This window comes from Zonotrichia leucophrys, chromosome 21 (genome assembly GCF_028769735.1).
Source record: "Zonotrichia leucophrys gambelii isolate GWCS_2022_RI chromosome 21, RI_Zleu_2.0, whole genome shotgun sequence".
NCBI lineage: Eukaryota > Metazoa > Chordata > Aves > Passeriformes > Passerellidae > Zonotrichia > Zonotrichia leucophrys.
The window spans coordinates 7,116,669-7,131,773 of NC_088190.1; the positions used below are offsets into that span (position 1 = coordinate 7,116,669).

Consider the following 15,105-nt stretch of genomic DNA (forward strand, 5'->3'; position numbering starts at 1 on the left):
CATGAGGGGCTCTGGCTGAGAGCAGGGGCTGGAGCTCTCCACAGGCTCCTGGCTCTGGGGGAATCCCTCTGAGTCCTGCTGGGTTCTCCTCATGTGGAGGAGGAAGGGAAGCAGCCTCTCCACAGCCCCAGCAGGGACCCACATCTCTCTGGGGTGGTGGGACCAGCAGCACCCTCCTGCCTCCTCTCCCCCTGCCTGCCCACAAGGGCTCAGTGTGGGCACGCTCCTGGCACCCACGGGATCTTGGTCCGAGCCCAACCCTTTGTATCAGGTGGCTTCTGGGGAGGCTTTTGCCCCAGGAGGTGCTTCTGGGGGCATGGGAGCCATGGTGGTGACAACCCTTGCCTTGCTGTCCCCAGGGCCACCACGTTGCTCCCTGGGAATGAGGGACTTGGATTGTGAGCACTGGGACTTCAAATTTGGGGCTGCAGGGGAAGGCCAAGAGCTGAGGGGGTCTGGGGGAGGTTCCAGCCCTGTCCCCCCTCTCCCTGCTGCACTTCCATGGTGCTGGAGGGAGAAGGGGCTGAGGGCTGGAACGTCCCTGTGCAGGGAGTGCCTGGGCAGGGCTGGGGGTCGGGGTGGGCACGGCCTCTGCTGCCCCTCTCTCTGCTGTATAAAGCTGATTCCTTGGCATTGTCCTGACAAGAGCTTCCAGAGCTTGTAATCGAATGCCTCCCCCTCCTTTTGACAAGTTTTGGGGTTTTTTTCTTAAATAAATTAGTTCTGACTTCCACTGCTCAGCGCTGTGCCGCCTGTCTGGTTTTTGGCGGCGCTGAGGCCAGGACAGGCAGGAGGCTCCGGGGCAGGGGAGAGCCGTGGTTCCCACAGCTTTGAGCCACATTCCAGCTGGGAAAGGGAGCAGAGAGCTGCTGGGCGGAAAAGTGAGCCCAAATACCGAGGGTGTGGGCTGCATGTGCTGGGGGAGCTGCCCGGGGAGCTGTGGGTGCCGCCTGTGCATGAGTGTGACGGTGCTCACAGGGGTCCGAGCATGAGGGAAGAGATGAGGATCTGACTCCATGTTTCAGAAGGTTTGATTTATTATTTTATGATATATATTATATTATAACTATACTAAAAGAATAGAAGAAAGGATTTCATCAGAAGGCTAGCTAAGAATAGAAAAGAATGATAACAAAGGCTTGTGGCTTCTTCCCACAGCTGACTGTGATTGGCCATTAATTAGAAACAACTCTATGACACCAATCACAGATGCACCTGTTGCATTCCACAGCAGCAGATAACCATTGTTTACATTTTGTCCCTGAAGCCTCTCAGCTTCTCAGGAGGAAAAAATCCTAAGGAAAGGATTTTTCCTAAGAGATGTCTGTGACACACGGGAGCCTCCGGGGCTGCTGTGCCGCAGGGTGACAGCCGCTAGGTGCCAGCCTCGCTCCGCCGTGTCCCCGGCATCCCACGGGATGCTCCGTGAGGCCGGCTCGGACAGGGCAGGACAGGACATCCCTTCGGGGCACGGAGGGGCACCGTGGCTGGAGCCAGCGGGCCCTTCCCAAGGGGGTTTGGATCGGGCATTACCTGTGCCCATGCAAACCTCTGGTCCCACAGGCGCCAGCGTGGATGTGCCCTGAGCAATGGTCAGTGGAATGGATGTGCCCTGAGCAATGATTAGTGATGCTCCTTGCTCTGAGCCTGGCCCTGGGGAAGGTCCAGCAGCTCCTGGAGGGGCCAGAGGCTGTGCTGGGCCAGCAGAGAGCTCTGACTGTCCCTCCCTGAGCTCAGCTCTCACTGTCCCCTTTATTGAGCTCAGCTCTCATTGCCCTCCTCTGTGGGGCTCTGGGGACTCTGCAGAGGTTGGGAGAGCAGGTCTGTGCTTTGGGAAGTGGAACAGGCTTTGTGTTAGGCAGGAATTGCCACAGCAGAGGGGCTGGGCTGACCAGGGAGGGCCTGGCAGGGCTAGAGGTGCTCTGTGATGTTTTTAGGCTGTGAAGTGTCTTCCCAAGGAAGGGAGCTTTACCTGAGAGCCAGGCAAAGGTGGAGAAGCCTGTGGTGGTCACTGAGCACCATCACGGGGCCCCTTTGCTGGTGTACAGTGGAAACAAGCTGGATTCAGCAGGGGGCTGTTCCTGTGAACTCCAGGAGCTGCAGTTCCAGGTGTTTGGAGCAGGACATCTCCACCTCCATTCCACACGAGCTGAGCTCCAGCAGAGGCAGGCAGCGAGGGCTGCTGTGCAGATGAAACCATAAACTGAGGTAGTCAGCCGGGCTCTGCCCAGATTCAAACCCAGGGAGCCACCCCAGTCACAGCCTGAAGGACATCTCGAGAGAGCATTGCAGGGTTGGAGGTTTCTGTGCTCAGCCCTGGACTGCTGCAGACTCCCTGAAGTCTCTCAGCTCCCAGTTTGACTCTCCCTGTCTCACCCTTTTTTTTTTTTGCCATATTGACACTTGGGTGGCTGTTGACAACTTGGGTTTGCTTTCCCTGCTAGTGGTGCTGGAGAGCAGAGCTGGTGGAGTCCATGATCTCTGCAGATGTGTCCAGAAATGCAGCACAGACAGGCCAGGACAGCTGCCAGCACAGAGAAGCTTTTGCAGGGACAATGGCAGGATTTGGTCTTCATTTTAAGGCAGGTTTTTTTAAACACATTTTGTTTCGATCAGTTCAGATTTGCTGCCCCAGCTAACACATCCAAACCAAGTGTACAAAGCCTCCCATGCATGCAGGATGTGCTGTGGGTGTTGGGAAGAGGCTGCTCAGAGCAGCTGTGGCTGCCCTGGATCCCTGGCAGTGCCCAAGGCCAGGCTGGGTGAGGCTCAGAGCACCCTGGCACAGTGGGAGGTGTCCCTGCCATGGCAGGGGTGGGAATGGAAGGAGCTTTAAGGCCCCTCCACACCCAAACCATTCCAGGGCTCCATGATTCTGACCCAGTCTCCTCCTCAGAAGCAAAAGCTCTGCAGACAATCTGGGGTGTTCCTGGTGAGCAGCAGGGCTGGGAAGGAAGGCTGGCTCTGCACTGGGACATCACTTCCTCCCTGTGCATCCAGCTGGGATGAATCCGAGTGCTGCCTTCCCTCACCCTGCCAGGGGAGGCTGCTCAGGGTGGGGTTTCTCCCTGCTCCCAGCACAGAGGGGAGGTGAGGCTTTCCTGGGGCAAAGGCTTTTCTAAGGAAACCTCCTGCTGCAAACAGAGCCTCGCACGTGGTGCTGCCCTGGGGCTGCTGCCAGCACACTGTGACACTGAGGGGACCAGGGAGGTTTGGTGGGAGCATCCAGGGGAGGGTCCTGGGCAGCAGAGCCTGTCCTGGCACAAGTGGCAGCAGCAGTTTGCCAGGAGCAGCCTGACCCAGAGATCTGGGGGGATAAATCTGTGTGTGTTTGTCTGGGTCCCTGCCTTCCACCTCCCCTGCCTTGCTCACAGATGGTTTCCAGGCCTGGAATGCCCGTTCAGGCACTGGGAAAAGCACAACAAATGTGTTGGAAAGGTGACTGGAAAAGCAGGACGTGGTAAAGGGGCTGATTTCTGTCCCGGGGTGGTGGCTGGGGGTGTGGTGTGCACAGCTGGCTCTCACCCACACATCTGCAGCACAACTGCCCGGGGAGGCGTGCCAAGGAACGCTCCAGTGGGCACTTGGGGAGGGCAGGGCTGGCCCTGGGAGCACAGGGTGGGTGCCAGGAGCACACCCTCAGCTCTGGCCTGTGCTGGAGCCACTGCCCTCAGCCCTGGTCTGCCCCAGCAGAAATCACAGCCTTTGGTTGGGAAAACCCCACCTTTGGGCAGCTGGGTGAGTAAAGAACCCCAGGCAGTGCCTGCCCAGCCCCCTGAGGTGTTTGCCCTGAGCGTGGAGGTGGCAGCACAGAATCCCCAGCTGCACACAGAGACTCAGAAGGGTTTTCTGGGCTGGCTCCTCTCTGTTGATGCTGTGGGGCCATCCAGGACTGCCCCTCAGGCAGGGAGCTGGGCTGCCCCAAGCCACTCCAAATAACCCTGGGGCAGAGGGGCCAGGCTCTGCCTTGTCTCTGCTCCTCCATCACTGGCTGCAGACTGCTGCAATATCTGCCAGCGAGTCCTGGGGCTGCTCTGGGGACTGTTGTGGGCAGCTGTTTGTTGTGGTTTTATTTGACTTGGCAAAATTTTGCTTTTTCTTGCCCAGTGTGGAGGGTGTAGCCTGGAACTCGGAGCTGCCAGCCGGGTTTGGCCACTGACCTGCTGGCCCAGGTGCCTCCAGCTGGCACAGATGGCAGGGATGGCAGAGCACGGGGCTGTCTCTTTAAGGCAGAAACGGGAACTCTCTGGCTGCCACTTTGTGGAGTTTAGCCCAGATCCCTGTTTTCATTAGCGCTTCCATTTCATCTCCTCCTCTCCCCCCCCAGCCCCACCTCCTCGATCGGCATTTCTGCATCCTTTGTGAGCATCCAGAGCAGCAGGTGAAAGTCGGGCTGGCACCTGCACACACCCACTGCCACCGCTCCCTGTGGGCTGGACGCTGCTGTGCCGCGGCAGGGATCCCTTCCACTCCGCATCTTCCTCCTCCCGGGCGGGCTCGGCCGGGAGCATCCCGGTCCTCCTCGCCCGAGGCTGCTCCGCCGCTCCCGACGCTCCGGCTGCAGCAGCGGAGGAGCTCCGGGACCCCGGGCACAGAGCTCTGCAGGGAGCCCAGCCCAGCCGGGGGACGGCAGCTGAGCCTCGGGGGGCCGGAGCATCCCCAGCATCTGGAGCATCCTGGAGTCCAGAGCATCCCCAGCTGCTTTCCCAGCAGCCCTGGCACCTGGGACATCCTGGGATGCAGAGCATCCCCAGCAGCTGAAGTGCAGAGCATCCAGAGCATCTCGGTGCTGTATTGTTCCTTGGTCCGGTGCACCCAGAGCATCAGGGTATCCAGAGCATCCTGCCATCCCTGGCACCTTGGGAACTCTGCCTTCCAGCTCGTCCCCAGCGTCCAGAAGCAGCATCCAGGGACATCCCAGAGCAGGGGGATTCACAGGAGCTGCTGTGAGTAATGGGGAGGGAACCTTGGTGCTGCTGATCGGCTCCTGGGAATGTCACCCTGCCCTGAGTGCCAGTGAGGAGAGACAGTGGGGGAAGAGAGGGAGAGGAGGAGGAGAGGAGGAGGGAGGACAGACACAGAGCAGAGAGATGATCCTCCTTCCCCAGCCCCGGTGATGATCACATAGTACGGGCCACGCTGGAGAAGGTGCCCAGCCCAGAGCCAGCCCTGCCCCCGGCTCCTCATGGAGGGGGACCTGGGGGCCCCCAATGCCAGCGTGCTGGGGGAGCACTCCCTGCTCGTGGGCAGCAGCTGGGTGGCCGCCTTCCTCTGCTTCATCATCCTGCTGACCACGGCGGGCAACTTCCTCCTCATCCTCCTCATCGTCAGCCAGCGCTCTCTCCGCAACACCTCCAACTACTTCCTGGTGTCCCTGTTCATGTCGGACCTGATGGTGGGGCTGGTGGTGATGCCCCCGGCCATGCTCAACCAGCTCTACGGCCGCTGGGTGCTGCGGGGGGACTTCTGCTCCCTCTGGGCCTCCTTCGACGTCATGTGCTGCAGCGCCTCCATCCTCAACCTGTGCCTCATCAGCCTGGACAGGTACCTGCTCATCACGTCCCCGCTGCGCTACAAGCTGCGCATGACGTCCTGCCGGGCGCTGGCGCTCGTCCTGGCCGCCTGGGCCTTGGCCGCGCTGGCCTCCTTCCTGCCCATCAAGATGGGCTGGCACGAGCTGGAGTTCCAGGTGCAGCCCCTGAACGTCACGGGGGGCCGGGGGGACGAGGAGCAGTGCCGGCTGCTGGTCAGCCTGCCCTACGCCCTGGTGGCCTCCTGCCTCACCTTCTTCCTGCCCTCCGCCGCCATCTCCTTCACCTACTGCCGCATCCTGCTGGCGGCGCGCAAGCAGGCCGTGCAGGTGGCCTCCCTGGCCTCCAACGTGGCCACGGCCGACGAGGCCACGCCACAGGTAAGGAGCCCACAGGGATGTTGCTCTGGCAGACCCCACAGTTTGGGTGCCTGGGCTGTTTCTGCCTCGTGGATGGTCTCGGGGCTGGAGCCAGCTTTGACAACTGCAGGGAGGGAGATTTTGGGCAACATCCACCTCCCTGACATCCTCTGAGGTGCCCCATGCCTTGTCCCAGCAATGGAGAGCTCTGAGACCGCTCATGAGCACAGAAAGAGCATGAGCAGAAGCAGAGAAATAAATAAGATTCAGGCAAAAATGCTCAGCAGTGCAAAATAAACGCAGTTTCCCCCCTCTCTTGGCTGGCGTCATCCCCGAGGGGTTTAATCTTATCTGACTTTCCACTCATAAATCTTGGCCGTGGTGGGTGTGAGACATACGGGGGAGAAGGATTTTAACTAATAGCAAATGCCAGATTCCCGAGAGCACCTTATTTTGAACAGAAGCTTCTATTTTTGTTACCTGCTCTATAACAGGAGCTGCCAAAGCCCTCCTCGTGTGCTCGCCGGTGGAACCGGAGTGTGTGGGTTTTATAACAAAAACGTGGCTGCACTTGTTTGTATTTCTCCAGGAGAAGGTAACTGCCACTAAATCTAACAGCTTTAATTCCCTGTAATAGGCTTTATTGACCTCATATCCTACAGGGAAAAGGCAAACTTAATTGCCTTTAAATACCTTGATTGAGTTTATTCTCTCCAAGAGCAGAGCCAGGACTCCGGCCAGCTCTCCCACACGTGATAAGCTGCACCAGACGGTCAAAAGGAAAAGGAGAATTAAAGAATCAACACACAATATCATAAAGTGTTTATTTCCTCACAGGATGCCAGGTTTTTGGACTCCACAGAGTCAGGGGATGTCCAGGGCTTTGCTGTGCCATGCAACAGCAGCATCCATCCCCCCGTCATTCAGCTGAGGCCAAAAAGCTTCCTTGAAGACCCAAATTGGCTGAGGAATAAGGTGTCAGCCAGGAACCCTCAGATTCATCTTTTAACCTTTTTCATCTTAATCTAATTTTAGAGATTTTTGTTCTCTTTTTGGGCTGGAAGCTAAGTTGCAACAGGGTATCATTTAATTACAGGGGAGGGCTGAGATAATCACTTAATTTTAGATTGCAGGAGGGGACGGAGGGCTGGGTTATGGTGTTTGGAGGCTGAAATGTTTCATGCCCTCCGTTTAAAACCATAATTAGTTTGCTGCTGTAATTAGCAGCTGGAGCTGCCTGTTTAGGGCAGGCTTTATCCTCACATGGACTGAGCTGGGTTTTTCTCTAAAGAGCAGCCTAATGACAAACATATTATTTTACAGTAAATAAAATCATACCCTCAGTGTTGAGGGTTTCTATTGCTTCCCCTTCCTAATTTGTGCTTCAGGGCTTGTGGTGTGTGCCCAGCTCATGGAGTCTGCAAAGCCCTGAACAGAGAAGGGAATTACTGGCAGGGGTTTTGCAGGATCTGGAGCACCAAATGCCACTTTTGTTGAGCAGAGGGCAGTGCTGGTGCCAGGGAGAGCTGCCCACCCCTGCCTGTCTCTGGCTGCAGGTCCCACGCGCCCCGAGCCAGCCCCTGGCTGGCAGTGAGAGCAGGAGGTTCACCAACAAGCACAGCAAGAAGGCTCTGAAGGCCAGCCTGACCCTGGGCATCCTCCTGGGCATGTTCTTCGTGGCTTGGCTGCCCTTCTTTGTCACCAACGTAGCTCAGGTAAGAGCCTGTGGGGGCTTGATGTCGGGTTTCCAGAAGTTTTTCCTTTGGAATCCAGCTGGGTTCAACCGGAGGGACCAGGTCTTGCTGGACCTCCAGGACCAAGGATTCAATTCCCCAGGGAGCAACAGCAAGGAAAAAGCCCTTCAAAAGGGATTTGAAGGTTTCCTCTGAAAGGGGAATGTTGCCTGGGAAACCCCTCTGGGTTGGTGAAAAAGACCTGTAGGTCCTCAGATTAGCAAGGCAGTCCTGTCTGGATAAATCAGTCCCTCCTGGACACAGAGTGCCCAAATGCTGCTCGAAGCCGTGGCTACCTTTGGCAAGCCAAGTGATTTTCAGCTCTTTAGTGGTTAGCAGCTCTCTTAGGATTTCAGCTCCTGCTTGTCAAAAGCACCAGAGGGCTATGGGGAGAAGCAGAGAGAGACGAGGAGGAGGGTCCTGGTGGTTCCACAGCGATGGTTTATTGAGGGGTCTGTGAAGGCTTCCAGCGATGGCTCTTCTGCTAAATGGGCTAAACCAGCCCCTTTTTATAGGGTATAGGGGGATCCAAACTTGCCCAATAGTAGGGGTTAGGGGGAAAGTGGCCTGTGGGGTTACAGAGATAAGCTGGGGTTCAAGAGGCAGAAGACAGGAGCTTATTTTGCTGTCTCAGCAGTTCCTACTGTTAAATCTCAGCACGCCATGGGGGCCCAGCCAGCTCCATGGAGTGTGCTACAGGCTGGGGCTGAGGTGGGAGGCTGCTGATCCCTGCTGTGTCCCCCAGGCAGTTTGTGACTGTGTCCCGGCCGGATTCTTCGACGTGCTCACCTGGCTGGGCTACTGCAACAGCACCATGAACCCCATCATCTACCCGCTCTTCATGAGGGACTTCAAGAGGGCCATGGGCAAATTCCTGCCCTGCTGCCGGCGCCCGGCGGAGCCGCGGCCCAGCGCCATCTCCCTGTCCATGAGGAACTCCAACAGCGCGGCCCGCGCCGCCACCTCCCTCAAGAACGTGCTCACCCTGCAGGCGGAGACCGACTCCATGGACTCCGGGGCTCCGGGCAGCGAGCCCAGGCTGCCCCCGGCGCCGCGGGGCCCCGGCGCCCGCTCCGTCAGCCTCTGGGACACGGAGCCCCCGGGCACGGAGCTCAGCACCCCCGTGGCCTGAGCGGGCACACGCGGCTCTGTGTGACAGGAGGGATCCCCGGGCCCAGCACAAACCCTGAGGGAGCTGATTTGCCACAAGCCATCTCCGCAGATCCCTGGTCCGGCACACGGTGCAGCTCATGGAGGGGATGGTGGCCCCGGCACTGCCACAGGGAGGATCAAACCCTGCAAAGCCAGGCGTGGCTGCTGAATTAACCTGCTTTGTCTCTCTCTCTTTCATCCCTCCTGTGCTCACCATCACCATCCTCTAACCCTTCCTGTGGCCTTTCCGTCTCTGGTGAGTCTGAACCTCGGATTCCAGACTCTGTGTCTCCCTAACCTCAAGCCAAGGCTTGGCTGTGCACACACAGAGTTCAGCAGATCTCCTCCAAGTGCACTGGGGGGAGTGGTGGAAAAACACCCTGTGGCTCATGGGCAAGAGGTCTGGAGCTGCTTCAGCAGGAACACTGAGGTTTGGGGCTGCTTCAGCCCATGAACATCACATCTCCCTGGAGCTGGGGCTGGATCTCCTCCCTGGAGCTGGGGCTGGATCTCCTCCCTGGAGCTGGGGCTGGATCTCCTGCCTGGAGCTGGGGCTGGATCTCTTCCCTGGAGCTGGGGCTGGATCTCCTGCCTGGAGCTGGGGCTGGATCTCCTGCCCGGAGCTGGGGCTGGATCTCCTCCCTGGAGCTGGGGCTGGATCTCCTGCCTGGAGCTGGGGCTGGATCTCCTGCCTGGAGCTGGGGCTGGATCTCCTGCCTGGAGCTGGGGCTGGATCTCCTGCCTGGAGCTGGAGCTGCATCTCCTGCCTGGAGCTGTGTGTGTCTCAGGTTGCTGTCACACAGCGCACTCCAGCTCAGCACACCGCCGTGGTTTGTCACGCAGAGCTGCACTGTGGGGGCTGAGCTTGGTGCAGAATGTCCAACCCTGATGTCTGGGTGTTCAGTGGGGGTGTGGGGTGAGACTCACGGTGCCTCCATGCGTGTCTCGCAGTAGCAATGGGATCAGCTCCATCCCACAGCTGCCCACTCCTGGCACAGGACCATCTCCCTTCCCTCTGACAATCCATCACATCCTTGATGATGCAGTTAGAAAATACACTTTTTCTCCTTCCTTCAGATAAGAATCTAAAGGAAAATTGTATTTTAAATGACAATGCCAGCCCCCTCCCCCAGAGCCATAAGCAGAGGGAACACTGAGTAAATGTGACAAGTGGGCACTTCAAAAAATCAGTATAAGAAATTATTTTGGTAAATTCTTTCTCAAGTGCCTTTGGGCTGGCAGTTGGCTGCTGTGCCCTCCCTGGACCCTTCACTCCGAGCCTTCTGCCTAATTCCAAGACTGTTCTCCTGGAACTCCCTGATACCCAATGGACACAGAGCATCCCTGAATACAGGATGCTGGAAGAAGCCAGGCCACTTTCAGTTTTCTTTCCATGTTGCCCACAGGTGTTCCAGAACTGAACTGCAGTTTGTATGACCAACCCAGCATTTCTTTGCCACAGATCCCTTGGGAGCCAGGGATGAGTGACCAGGACACACCGAGGGCTGAGCACAGGCTCAAACCTCAAACTGTTCAATGAATTTTGCCACAGATGGAGCTTGGGGCTTTTGTTGAGCACCCAGATCAAGATATGCATCTTTCCACAATGGCTTTATATAAATACAAGCTTGAACTACAACCCAAGTTAAAAAGGAGCAGAAAAAGGTACTGTGGAGTCTGGAAGTGTGTTAGGCACCAAATCAGCCTTGGGAGATGGACAGAGAGAGAGGGAGAGTGACCTCTTCAAGCCAAATGTTCAAAAGCAATAATTCCTTCGTGTCTCATGCAGGCAGTTCTGTGTGATTGGCTGTTTGCTTGTGGACAAAGCCTCGGATGAGCAGAGAATCCCATCCCAGCCCTGCAGCACCAACAGCAGCTGGCTGAACAGCCCCATCCTGTGGGATCCCACAGCCAGGCCCTCCCATCTCCGCAGCAAGGCATCCCTCAGGGCAGAGCTGGGCAGGTCTGAGCCCCTGGGATGATGGATTTAGGGGCAGGAATTGCCAGGCACTGCTTCCAAACCACGGTGCTTTGCTGGGTCACAGCATCACCCCCAAACCCAGCTGAGCCTGACTCCACGAGGAATGATCTGCAGGTAAGGTCTGCAGGAAGCTGGGAATGGGAGGGGGATTAACATGGCTGTTGGGTCAGTGAGGAGGAGGAGGGGGAGAACTCTGTGTGAACCACAATTGGAAGGTGCAATCCCAGTATTTTCCCTCTCATCAGTCAACAGGAGCCCCCAGATGGGGGTGGAAGAGTTTGAGCCCTCCCTTGTGGCAAAGCACAAAACCCCAGAGTGTGATTACCCTCCTGCCTGATGCACTTGCCTGGGCTCAGCAGCAACACTGGCCAGAAAAGGGGCTTTTGTGGAAGATGTGGATCATTCCCACATCTTCCACATGATCCACATGATGTGGATCATTCTGGAGCTGTGCTGGCAGGGAATGTAGGGCTGGGTCCTTCCCTCTGCTCTAAGACTGGGGACGAAGAGAGTGGAGCCAACTCACTTCTATGGAAGGAGGCAGAAATCAAACAGATCCATGTTTATCCTGTGCCAAGTATTGGTTTTATTCTAAGCCAATTAAAAACATGTCTGGATGGAGCTTTTAAGGCTGGAGGTGTCTGTGGGACACAAAAGGAAAGTCTCAGTGGGTTGCTGGCTTGGAGAACCTGGGATTTTCATAAACCATCCAAAACCCCCTTGGTTTTCCTGCTGCTTTCCCCCAGGGTCCCAAACATGTTTCTAAGAGGGCCTCCAACACCCACCAACCCCAGCCTGGAGACAGGGAAACCATCTTGGAGATGGGACAGTGCCTGAGGCCTGGCAGCAAACCTGCAGCAGGCAGGGAAGGAAGCCTGGCAGCCCCAGCCTTTCCCCTCCTGGTCAGCAGAGCTGGAGAGCAGATCCACATCTGTCCAGAGTGGGGCAGGTAGAGCCTGGAACACCCTGAGACCCTCAAACCAAACTCATCTCCAGTGGAGAATTGTTTTTAATTTCCTATAATGAACCCTTCTCTGTGAAATGTTTAAAATCCCCCCAGAGCCACCTGCTTCCCCCAGTCACAGCAGGGACACGGTGCCGAGGGGCGCAAGCTGCTTCCTGCGAGGATTTGGATGGGATCTGGCTCGGATTCCTCGGAGCAGGGCAGGCTGAGGCAGGAATGTGCCCTCTCCCGCCTCGGGGAGGTGCCGAGGGCGGCTGCTCCGAGCCTTGGATCCGGTGCCACGGCAGTGCCACGCTTTGCTCCGGAGGGGCTGCAAACAAACTGCAGCTGCAGCTCCGGCAGCTCCATCCTCCGGGAATCCCGGAGCCACGGATGTGCTGACAGCGGGTTTTGTGCTGGCTGAGCTGCTCTGCCCTAGTTTGCTCCCTTCCCCACTGCCTGGTCCTTGCTGTCTGTGCTGTGTGAGCAGTCTGGGCAGGGAGCAGAGGGCTCTCCCAGGGCAGAGCTGGAGGAATTCTGTCGGTGAGCACAGCCAGCTGGGAGAGCCTCACTCCCAGCCTCCTCCTCCTCCTCCTTCCTGGTGTTTTCCTCTCCCCGAGCCTCGCTGCCAGCTGCCCGCTGGGATTTCTTGGCTTGAGGGGAAAACAGACTGCCACTGCCCCTCTCTTCCAGCTGGCAGTCCTTGGTTTTAATGCCCACGGCTTTTAGGATGGTGTCCATCTGCTTCATGTAGTCCAGGTGGCCGTTTACCTGCAGGGAACAAGGATCCTGTGAGGGGGAACCTGTGACAGTGGTCACAAGGGTTTTCAGGGTGAGAGATAGACGAGAATGTTGACCTCATGTTCAGAAGGCTTGATTTATTATTTTATGATAGATATTACATTATAACTATACTAAAAAGAAATAGAAGGAAAGCTCTCAGAAGGCTAGCCAAGCTAAGAATAGAAAAGGAATGAATAACAAAGGTCTGTGTCTCAGCAGAGAGTGAGAGACCCAGCTGTGCCTTGAGTGGTCAGTAAATCCAAACATCCACAGGAGACCAATCCCAGACGCACCTGTTGCATTCCACAGCAGCAGATAACCATTGTTTACATTTTGTTGCTGAGGCCACAGCTTCTCAGAAGGGGGAAAAATCCCAAGAAAGGATTTTTCACAAAAGATGTCTGTGACAGGAACCCACAGGGATCCAGCACAGCCAAGCCCTTCATCCCAAGAGCCACCACCACAGAGAGACTTGGGTTTGGCTCTGACACATGGAAAGAATGAGGCTGGAAAAAATCACAGACTCATGGCATTGTTAAGGTTGGAAAAGATGTTTGTGGCCATCCAGTCCATCAGGCTGAGGCCACCACTAACCCATGTCCTCAAGTGCCACATTCACACGTTTTATGAACGTTTCCAGGAGTGGTGGGATCACCACTGGGTAAGTGTCCATCAACCAGCCTGAAGTGGCTGCAGTGTTTGAGGCACACTCTGGTGCTGGATGTCTTTTCCTCTGAGAGGTCTAAAAGCTTTTCCAACCCCCAAATCCTGGGAGCTCTGCCATGGGAGAGACACCCAGGCAGGAGAGTTCTCTTAGCTCAGTTGCCTGCTCTTGCAAAAGGTGTCCTCCAGGTGCCTCAGCTCCCTTGCAAAAGCCAAGATTAGCTTATTTAAAAGAAGGCAGAGTCATTAAAGCTCACACAACTCCCAAGCTGAGGAATTGCACTGATCCATCCTGCCCTGTATAAAACTGGGAGCCCGGGAGTTATGGGTTCATATACCAATTAAAGGTCAACAATATGTGTAAAAACCCAGACAGCTTTATTGTAAAATGAATTCCACGACAAGATAACCCCTTCTGAGATGGATGTTGTAAAGTTTCCTTCCAATCAGGGCACAGGAGGAGAGGAAATCTCCTCTGCACGTGATTGTTCTTGATGCTAAAGGCCACGTGGCTGGAGAGGCTGAAATTCCTTCCCCATTCCAGGTGTCCCAAGTGCTGATGTACCAACAGCATCCCCAGATACTTCAGCCTCTCTGGTAAATTCAATTTTGAGCAGTTTAAACCTTCCTGACCCAGAGATCTGTCTTGGCCTTTTATTTTCCCAAATCTTGCTGGTAATTAGGGAATTTCCATGGCAGGGAATACCCATAACCTCAGTCCCAGGATTCCTGCTTCTCAACACCGGGGTGACAACCCCAGGAAGGGATGATGATGGTAAGAGCTTTTCACAGAGCTCTGTACAGACCCCAGCCCTAGACCCTCTGCTCATCTCCTGCCTGGTGCCAGGGCAATCCTTCAGCTGCCCCTGGATCCCTGGCAGTGCCCAAGGCCAGGCTGGACAGGGCTTGGAGCAGCCTGGGATCATGGAAGGTGTCCCTGCCCATGGCAAGGGGTGACACTGGACGGGCTTTAAGGTCTCTCCCAACCCAAACCACTGTGGGATTCAGGGCTGCGCCAGCACCAGGGCTCCCAGCACACCTCTCCCAAAGCTAAAGACAACCTTTTCCCCACAGGTCCAACCCCCTGAGCTGTTTGTGTGAAGCAGCTTTGGAGGGGAGCATTTGGCTGCACTGAGGCCTTGGAGCAAACGGAAGGATTTAATCAGCACATCAGGAATACAAATATGTGACTTGAATCTGTCCAGATGGCTCAACGGGCTCTGGATGTTTTGAACAGATTAGTTAATTAAAATAATTAACCATGGAAGGGCTGGGAGCTGTGGACATTGTGCCCTGGAAAAGCACAACCCTTTTACTTCTCACTGAGGGGGGCTGTAGGAAGGAATGAGCACAGCCTTGGGCAAAGTGGGCAGAGACAGGAAGGAGCTGGAGTTACTGGGAGCAGGGGCTGGAGGCTCTTGGTGTGCTGCACTCAGAACCTCTCCAGTGACACCATCTGCCTGCCCTGCCTTGGGAATGATCAGCCTGCTGTTCTTGATCATTAGTCAGACACAACAAATTTCCTCTGCCACCCTAAGGACTGATTTTCATTACTCCTCAGTATCCAGCAGCTTCCACTAAAACAACAGGGAATTCCTCTTCCCTGAGAGATGCAGGGTGTGAGCCATTCTGAGGAGCTCATGCAGCTGAAAGAAAAGCTGAGACCTCCTGAGAGTCTGTCCCTCTTGCAGCTCTGCTCAACCTCTTCAAGGAAACTCACTGCTGTCCCTAGGACAGCAGGGGAGAGGATTCCATAAAGCTGGACCAGAGCAGCCCCTGAGAAGTGTGAGAGGAGGGAGGACTCAACTCTGCTGCACTGAGCCACCAGCAAAAGAGCAGCAAAGAAACTGCCTTGCCTCTTTAAAGCCATCCTGGTGGGAAACCCCAGCAATCCCAGCTCACTAAAGTCTGTTTTCATCTTCAGTCTGAAAGGCTGAATTCCTCTGCTGGGCAGGTGATG

General features: G+C 56.0%; 2 protein-coding genes across 2 annotated transcripts in view; one reads left to right on the forward strand and one right to left on the reverse strand.

Annotated features, from left to right (window-relative positions):
* The first annotated feature begins 4,289 nt into the window (after positions 1-4,289).
* HTR6 (5-hydroxytryptamine receptor 6) lies at positions 4,290-9,347 on the forward strand. Its single transcript, XM_064730588.1, has 3 exons — positions 4,290-5,911; positions 7,447-7,605; positions 8,369-9,347. Exons 1-3 carry the CDS (start codon positions 5,186-5,188, stop codon positions 8,753-8,755), a joined length of 1,272 nt encoding a protein of 423 aa, XP_064586658.1. The 5' UTR covers positions 4,290-5,185; the 3' UTR covers positions 8,756-9,347.
* A 1,934-nt stretch (positions 9,348-11,281) lies between these two features.
* TMCO4 (transmembrane and coiled-coil domains 4) overlaps positions 11,282-15,105 on the reverse strand; it is a 39,559-nt gene continuing 35,735 nt past the window's right edge. Inside the window, exon 14 of the mRNA XM_064730864.1 lies at positions 11,282-12,470. Within this exon, the coding sequence (XP_064586934.1) occupies positions 12,135-12,470 (336 nt within the window). The 3' untranslated portion in view covers positions 11,282-12,134. The remainder of the gene's footprint in view (positions 12,471-15,105) is intronic.